General features: G+C 36.1%; 1 protein-coding gene across 2 annotated transcripts; it reads right to left on the minus strand.

The window, feature by feature from the left end:
* Positions 1–796: 796 nt before the first annotated feature.
* On the minus strand, positions 797–8,302 carry Kera (keratocan). 2 transcript variants are annotated; one of them, XM_013518226.1, is made up of 4 exons: positions 8,217–8,302; positions 8,006–8,056; positions 5,684–6,577; positions 797–2,017 (listed from the first exon to the last, which is right to left on the minus strand). In XM_013518226.1, the coding sequence occupies exons 3-4, from the start codon at positions 6,567–6,569 to the stop codon at positions 1,845–1,847; spliced, it is 1,059 nt and encodes a 352-aa protein (XP_013373680.1). In that variant the 5' UTR covers positions 6,570–6,577; positions 8,006–8,056; positions 8,217–8,302; the 3' UTR covers positions 797–1,844. The 2 variants fall into 2 exon arrangements, with proteins under 2 accessions (XP_013373680.1, XP_005374505.1); XM_005374448.2 differs by lacking the exon at positions 8,217–8,302 and having other exon boundaries at positions 8,006–8,177.
* Between the last annotated feature and the right edge of the window lie 381 nt (positions 8,303–8,683).

Consider the following 8,683-nt stretch of genomic DNA (forward strand, 5'->3'; position numbering starts at 1 on the left):
GTGATACTGTGAGGGCAGATCTGATAATTCAAATGGCTTCTAAGCATTCAAGGGAGGGTAGGGCATACAACTCAGATACGCTGAGCAAGGGGGTGATCCATGTGGCGTTGAGCTGGATAGTGGAAATATCTTTTAAAATTATGTATTGTATATTTCCAGATTACAGTTGACCATAGGTAACTTAAAATATAGAAATTAAACCTATAGATAAGTGAGAAATAACTACATGAGAAAATCTGTCTGTACCTATTGCTAAAATATGACTCCTTAGAATTTTAGCTATAAGTTCTACTGTTCAGTTTTGAGCCTCTTGAAATATGTTTTCACATGATAAGTTTTTAAATACTTAACGTTATTCTGCTTCCCACCATATATACTTTTTTCCAAGTCTACCAATATCTAATAACCTGTGCCTATGAGATAAAATTATATATGATGTAATTTTCATAATTCTGTTTACATGCACTGAGTTATTTTTTAAAATATTTATCTTCTGACTGCAAATTAATTTGATTACGTGCCTTCAGGCAGCGTTTCAGAAACTACTAAAATATGAAGACCGGTTCTCCTTTACATCCAAATTAGTTTTGGCGGGAACATACATAATACTGCACATATTATTTTTCTGAGAATTCACAATGTCAAAAGCCATAAATGTTTGAGGGTCTTTGCAGTAATCTATTAACATTTTTAAATCTTTTGATCCTGAGTATATAATCCTATTTAGGAGTGAAATAGATCAAACTTTATAGGGTTTTTGAGAAAGCTATTTGGAAAACATATATAACAGCATGAATTAATCTCTCTGGAATATTTATTGTTAATAGCACATATGTTACAAAACTAGCAGGTTTAAGTATACTTTATTACATAATGACACACTGGGTTACTTTTTTAACTCACGAGAAACAGTATGTAAAATAAGAAGAATATAATATTTCCCCTATGTTTACAGGAAGAATAAGGAAAACTATGCTAGAAAAAACATGTTTCCATATATTCATACTAGAAAAATCCAAATAACTGTTAGTATGGCACTTTTTGTTATTATATGTCCCTAAATAAAACTTGAGAGTAATTTTTTCAAAACATATATTTTATTTGATTTGTTAAAAAGCCTTTGGTCCCCTTACTTATAAAATCCAAAAATCAAGAGCAAAATAAGAATTGAATAATTTGCAATTCCAAGTGTTAAAACATGACTGTGAGAAAGGCTTTGTAATAAATGTTAAATTTTGAACCCCTTTAATTGCTAGAAAACATAGTATTCTATGTCTAAGAGAAACAGTTATAAAATAATGGTGAATTTTAGATGTCCTCTGCTTTGTTATTCAGTATTAAAGGACAAAATATCCCTTTTCGTGAAGTACTGGAGTCATTTCATACCCATTCTTCAGTTAAACGCCAAAATTGCATGCTCCAAGTCCATTCAGCAATCTGCATATGTTTCATCATAATCACAATAAAGAAAAATTTCATTTGCTCCCAATCTTCCTACATCAGCTTTGATTCCTGTATTTATACTGTAAATATAGCACCCACATAATTAATTTTGAACATACAATATGTCCTCATTTTCATAATGTAAATGTATTTCTTGATATTAATCAGCTGTAAAAGAAACACAATAACTATCTTTGAGTTGATAAAATACCTTAACTCTGTGTCTGATTTATTAATTGGGAAGCAAATTAATACAAGTTGCACTGGATGCCGCTGGCAGAAGCACAGAAGCACGTTTGTATACAGAAAAAAAATAAGCTGCACACATGAAAATGGCGGCCAAGAGCAGATGGAAATTTGAGCTCATTTAAAAGCTCATTCTGGAATTGCTAAAGATGTACTTAAACAATGACAGCCTGAAGAAGCTTGAAGCATGTCATTAAATCCATTGGGATAGGTGGTTTAATTTCATTTCCATCCAGCCGGAGGTAGCTCAGTTGAGGTCCATGAAGGAAAACATCTTGTTCTGCATGCAGTGTGGTAGGAGTAGGACATATCATAGTGACATTCACACCTACGGAGTCAAAGATAGCATAAATGATTAATTGGGACACAAGAAAGAGTAGAGGCTCAAAGAACAAGAAACTACCACAGCAGCCCTAAAGAAAGTCTAGTGGCATGAAGAATAAAAGTGATGGAGAAACAGGCCACTCTTTTTGTAAAATAGTGATTGCCTACACCTGTTTTATGAAAGTAACCTGGTAAAAGTGTGCAACCGATGTGCAGTCATGTCACTCTATGGCCAGCTATATTTGTTATAGAACACTAGAAAGAAAGTATTATTAAGAGCCCTACTGTAAACAAAGGTATATGAGACATATTACCTTTCATTTAAGCTCCCTGGTGTGATAAAACATGTTTAAACTGCTATAGGATGAGACAGAGATGGAGACCGCTATTCATACCTGGCACTGAAAGATTGGGTAGGAACCAGGTTGAATGGATGGTTAGATGAGGGGACGGATGAGGAGGGTCAATCCAAGGTAAGAATCCACTGGAAGAATAGAAGAATCAAAGCCAGGGGATATTCCATCAAACATGTCAACATGGGTAAGATTGGAGAAACTGTTCACCTGCCCTTGACCAGAGCCTGAGGCATCAGTGCCTAATCTGAGATTTCGGAGTGTCCCCCAGAGAGATGATGTGTTACACTAGCAAAATTCAGAGAAGTGCATAGCTGCTGGTCTCAACCATGAATCCACATACTGTACTGCCTTTAGATTTCTTCCTGAAGCTACTCTGAGCAAGAATTTCTCTTACTTAGACCCATTTTATTTGGGCAATGCCTCTTGTCTCTGCCTTTTTGATACATACACATTCTATTTTTTGGAAAGATTTTATGATGACAGCAAGGTTGCTTTGCTTGAACTTTGTGCCATTTTGTGAATTTAACAATGAAACACTTGTAGCTATCAAAGTTGTGATTTTAAAGTTTTTCTCCTACATTTTCATTTTATAATTACACAGACTTTATCAGCCAATATTATTCCTCCTGCCTGGGTGTTATGGGAGAAGTGGTCTTAGCCTAGTCTTTCTCTTGCTACACGGAGTCCCCTGGCTTGTGGAGAGAATCATCCCTTTCTGTGTGCAGTCTATCTCTTTACCACCCTCTCACCTCAAAACTGATGCATGTCTGAATAGGTAGAATATGAGAAACCACTATTCCAACTTTAATTATTTTTCAGGAATTAATAATGATGTTTCTCAGAGAATGCCAGGAAGTAAATTGAATAGACAAAATATGTAACAAATTTTTAAGGCCCTTAAAATATTCAGAAGAAATGACTGTTTCAATCATATTTCAATTATATGCTATTTTAATCAAAATTAGCTGATAAATTCTGAGGCTTCCTCATATAAAATATACGTTTACTTAAAACTGTTTTATTAACAGCTTAGTTATGAGGTAGAAAGACCTGAAAGTGCTTTGCCAGTTATGATAACAGTGTGGTACAGTTATAAACCAATAATTACAACTGGGGAAATTTTATTTTACAAGTACTTCTTTGGAATAGAGAAATAGCCACATTTTATATCTATATGGACAAACAAATGACTGAATTTTGAGGGGAGAGTATCAGGAGTTGAACTCAGGACCGCATACTTGCCAGTCAGGCGCTGTGCCACTGAGCTATATCCCTGGCCCATGGCTGAAATTTTTAACAATATTGTTTTTCTGCTTTTAGAAATTCTTTTTAAAGTCTTATGTTCAATGAGATTGAAAACAAGATACATGTATTAGATGAGTAGAAATTTTAGTTCATTTTACTTAAAATGAGAAGCCCTAATCTCAAGTTCTGGCAATTGTCCTTCAGCGATTATCCTCTCCTGGTTGAGCTATAGTTTCTCCTTTGTGGAAATTTTTAATATTATCATAGAAGGCTCCTACAAGAATAAGTGGTTCCCAAGTCATGCGCCCACAGCATTAACACTCCCAGAAATTAAATATTTAAGCCTCTGCTCAGATCTACTGAGTCAAACCCACTTGCAGTTGGACAGAACAACCTGTGCTTTATAAGCCTTCCATGTGATTCTGAAAAACACTACGAAAAGAAAAAACTGAAAAATAGAAATGTCTGAGCAAGCACTTTGAAATGCCTCTAAAACACTGGTGGAGGAAGGACAGAGCGCTCTACATGTTAATTGTGCTTTGATATGCTGTCTCACTCCTAAATGTGCACATTCTCAAATTGCCTGGGTGGAATATCCAGTTCATAAACAGGACTCTATGAGAAATCATTTGAAGTTAACTTCCAACATGAGTTGTCTGTAGGTCTTTGCAGTCAGATGAAAAATAGACCTGTAAAAGCACAAAACACTCATCAGGGAAAAATTATACATGTACATAAATATTGCCTATTGACCATTGTACTACTTGGTTCAGATTTCCTATGAACTTTTTTTTTCAGCTGAATCTTTTGTTTTAGAATACAGGATTAAACACTAGATTTCTTTACCGTTGGGGGGGGGAAACAGCTATGGTGGCAGTATGCTATTTAATTCCTGGATTTTATGTTCGGCTATGCTGTTATAAAAATCTTGAACAGCCAAGCAGTATCCAGTGGAAAAATAGTCTGTTCTTATAAATCATATATTTATGTGATTATTTGGGTACAGGAAATTTTGGTGCATGAAAGCCAACAAGCAGTACCTTCTGACAATTATTTGTGTACTTTCCTTAGGCTATTTTGACTAACTCTCACTTTAGGTATGTATTTTCTAAAGGCTCAGAGGAGAAGATTCCCCAAGTTATGGTCCTAAAGTGGTTGTACTAGGATTGATGATAAATAGGCAGAATCAATGGCCCTGTGGCTGGACCGAGATAAGTAATCATTTTTACATGGAAGCAGCTTAACCTTGAACATTGTGAAGAGGTCAAGTTTATTTCTGATGTATTTAGCCTTTAATTTTTCTACCTACTTCTTCCTTTTATGATACCTTTGTCTCCAAGGACTTTGTACTCATCTCTCACTCCCATATGAAAAGCTCTCTTCAGGAAAGGACAAAGTATTCTAAAAGACACAAGGATTTAGCAGCTTGCAAGGACATTTAACTTCATTTCAGTCAAGTAAAGTAGTAAATTGCAGTAGTAGTTCTCAATGTGTGATTCCCAAAGCAACAGCATGAGCCTCACCTGAGAACTTGTTAGAAATGGAAATTTTCAAGACAGATACTCTGGCCTAGAGCCACAAACCTGTGCCCAGGGAAGTCTGAGAAACCCTACTTAGAGGTGTTTATTAGAGACTCTAATTAGGGATTTTTCAGGCATGAAATGACCTATAATATTTAGGACACAGTTGACTCCTAAAACCTCTTAAATCATATTACATTTATTCCAAATCATGAGGTTGTTGGTTCCCAGCACACTTTTTAAAACTAATCTTCCTACCAAGACAAACATGACAAAATCTCCTTGACTCAAAGAAGATAAAGAGATGTAGTTTCTCCTACAGACACTGGATTTCTGGTAGATTACTAAGGTCCACTTTCAGACTTTAATTTGAAGGTTTGGACTTAGTTTATTAAGGCTGAAAATAGAAAAAAATAGTAATAAAATTGAAAATACCTTAACCATGAAGGGTATGTTAGATGAGGACAATACAATTGCCATACTTACAGAATATGCAGACAAATGTCAGGAAAAAGGAGGTTCCCTTCTAAGACAGTGACATTTACTTACTTTTAATTTTGTTATGGTCAAGGTGCAGATGCTGCAGGCGGGCACTGATTCGAGGAAACTTTGTGAGTCGATTGTGAGACAGTTGCAGATCTAGAATAGACGACGCATCAAAACCTCTCGATGGGAGGCCTGCATCTGATATTTTGTTGTGATTTAACCTTAGGAAGGCCACTTTCGGGATGACGTTGAAATAATTTTCCGGTATTCCTTCAATGGAATTGTTATCCAGGAAGAGTTGCATTGTATTGGCTGGCAGTCGTGGCGGCATGCTCCTTAGGGCGTTCTTGGCCATATTTAGCTGCATGAGGTTCTTGAGTCCCTTAAAGGTGTCCCTCTGGAAGGCACTGTCTAACAGTTTATTGTGCTGTAGATCCAGAAGGGTCAGGTTTTCCAGGTTGCTGAAGGTCCCTTGAGGAATTCTGGACACCTTGTTTCTAGCTAACTGTAATTGCTCTAAACTTCTTGGCAGTGGGGAAGGTACTTCCTCCAGCTCGTTGTCTTCCAGAAATAAGAAAAGCAGCTTCTTCAGCTGACTTAGGGCTCCTCTCTCAATTCCGTAGTTGGTTATTTTGTTCTTGTTTAAATTGATCCATCTAAGCTGGGTGGCATTCACAAGTGGTTTCTCAGGGATGGTTTCTATCAGGTTGTTTTCAAGGTAGAGATACCAGATTCTTGAAGGAATAGCAGGAATTTCTTTGAGACCTCGATTTTCACAGTACAAAGCAGTAGGAAAACTGGGAGGGCAGAAGCATTCACTGGGACAACTGAAGTCATGCACAGACCAGTCCTCTGGTTCGTACACATCATAGGGCTGTCTCACGCTTTGAGTCCATGCACTATCTGTTACGAGTAACACCCCGATGAGGAAAAACAGTGTGGTGCCCATTATACTGCCTGTAGAATTAGAGATACTACTGTTAGATAGTCAAAGATCTTGGCTCTTAGATAATAGTTTGCAGCAGGATGATCCATACACATCTCTTCTTCAGCAGAGAGGTGGAGAAATCAGCATTTCATTCACAGATATCAATCAATACAAATTTGCTTAGTAGGTACCATGTGCAAAACATTTCACAAACTTCAGAGCTAATTCAATTTGTAACTTTCTGGTTTTAACCCAATCACAATGAAAGCTGAGAAATGGAAAATACATTTTAGCAGATCTAAGTGCTTTTCCATTTCAAGCTGTTTAATTCAAGGGACTTAACTGAAACCAGTAGTGGAATATAGAAGCACAAAAAAATGATCTTTTACTAATACAAGTAGAGAGTCTATGTTGCTCCTCAGCGATAGGCACATGCTTTTGCTTTTAATTCTAAATGAGCAGACCATCTGGAAGTGATTTCCCAGGCTCTTTGGCCCTTGAACCAAAGAAATGAGGAGATCAGGGAATACTTCAGCAGTTTACTATGAAGGAGGGTTCTAGGATCTGAAGAAAGGTGTATGATTAATCTCTTCTGTTACTGAACTTCTCAGGTAAGTTTGACTTTGATGAGAGAAAGACTTCTATAACATTATGACAGAATCAAGCTATTCAGCCAACAAATAGAGGTTTCTTTTATATAATTACTCACTCGCATATATACATGTATATTATATAATCTCCTGTCACTGCATACACACATACACAGCTATATGACAAAGACAGTTTATTACACAGAGATGAATATATCACTTAAGTAAGTGTGGTGCATATCTATTTAGCCATACTTGTGCTTCATAAGATGCAAAACAAAAAATTACAAATTAGGATATAGGAAGAAAATTCTTTTATATTAATATTTGCAGTATGGATAATAATAAAAACAGGTTAATACTTACTGATATGTGATATATTTAAATTCCATAAACCATTCACAATGCATCTCATCAGACATTATAGTTAGAACTATTTTATCTGAAAAAATATACATATCCACACGATATATATATATGTGTTTAAAATGTACTTACATGCTACATAAACATATAAAAGTTAACATTTTAGTCAAAGCACATTTAGTTAAACCAATTGCCACTAAGGATAGACTAAACTATATAGATTCCCTGGGAGAAAGATAAGCAGACATTTGTGAAATGCTGATCTTTCAGTTTTGCTATTAAATTGCATAATGACAAGTTCAGAGCTGCTTTTGCAAGCTGTCAGATTTCCCTACGATTGCAGAGTGCTAATCTGGCCATCTTCCAAAGGAGACTCATTAATTTTCTTTTCTTTTAGGAATAAGGATTTGCTTTAGAGAGTGAAGTTAAAGCCTTGCATCTGATAAATCAGAACTCTAAATTGTTAGCTTTAAGCGTTTTAAGAAACATAAAATAGTTTACCTTGCCTTCCAGGAATATACCGTTGAGTCCTGTGTCTGAGTCTGTGATTTACTAAAAATCAGTTGAGAGAGAAAAAAAAAAAAATTGACTTAGTTTTACTTTATGCTGTCAAGCCTTCCACGAGAAAAAGTCAAACCTGCTCTGACCAGTCCCCAAGAACACCTATTGATGTATTGTTTTCCCTTTGCCAGAGCTTCAGAAGACAGCTTACCTCAGTCCTCTTGGATCTTCTTCTTCCTTTTCTATTGGCCAGTGCTTGTTCACAGTAATGGACTGACCCGGGCACCACTGTCGTGCTTGTGGGAATCCTCTGTAATATATGGGTGCCAGTGGTTCCAACTTTAACTCCTCCAATAAACACAACAGCTTGGTACCTAGGCAGCCCAGCAAAGGAAAGTCTTATTTTAATTTCCAGAAACTATAAAAGCACTCAGCATAATTTCCACTCCTGATTCACAACTCCAAAGATGTAGTACTGTGCGGATGTATAGAACTGATCCAGCAGCAGGCAACAGAAGGCAGTTTTAATTTCGACTATAACAAAATGAGATTTTTCTCTGCATGATCTTCTTTGAAAAACAAGTACATGCAAGAAAATAAAGGCCAATATCCTCAGTGTATATGGACATATTTTATTTGTTTCTAATATGAAACAGATGCTGACATGTATTTGATTAA

The sequence above is a fragment of the Chinchilla lanigera genome, unplaced genomic scaffold, assembly GCF_000276665.1.
Source record: "Chinchilla lanigera isolate Chin_1 unplaced genomic scaffold, ChiLan1.0 scaffold00004, whole genome shotgun sequence".
In the NCBI taxonomy this organism is placed as follows: Eukaryota; Metazoa; Chordata; class Mammalia; order Rodentia; family Chinchillidae; genus Chinchilla; species Chinchilla lanigera.

Coding starts and splice junctions, on each gene's coding strand:
- Kera (XM_013518226.1), bottom strand. CDS start 6,569: ATGGGCACCACACTGTTTTTCCTCATCGGGGTGTTACTCGTAACAGAT. Junction 2,018..5,683: donor TGACCATAACAAAATTAAAA/GTAAGTAAATGT, acceptor TTGACTCCGTAG/GTGTGAATGTCACTATGATA.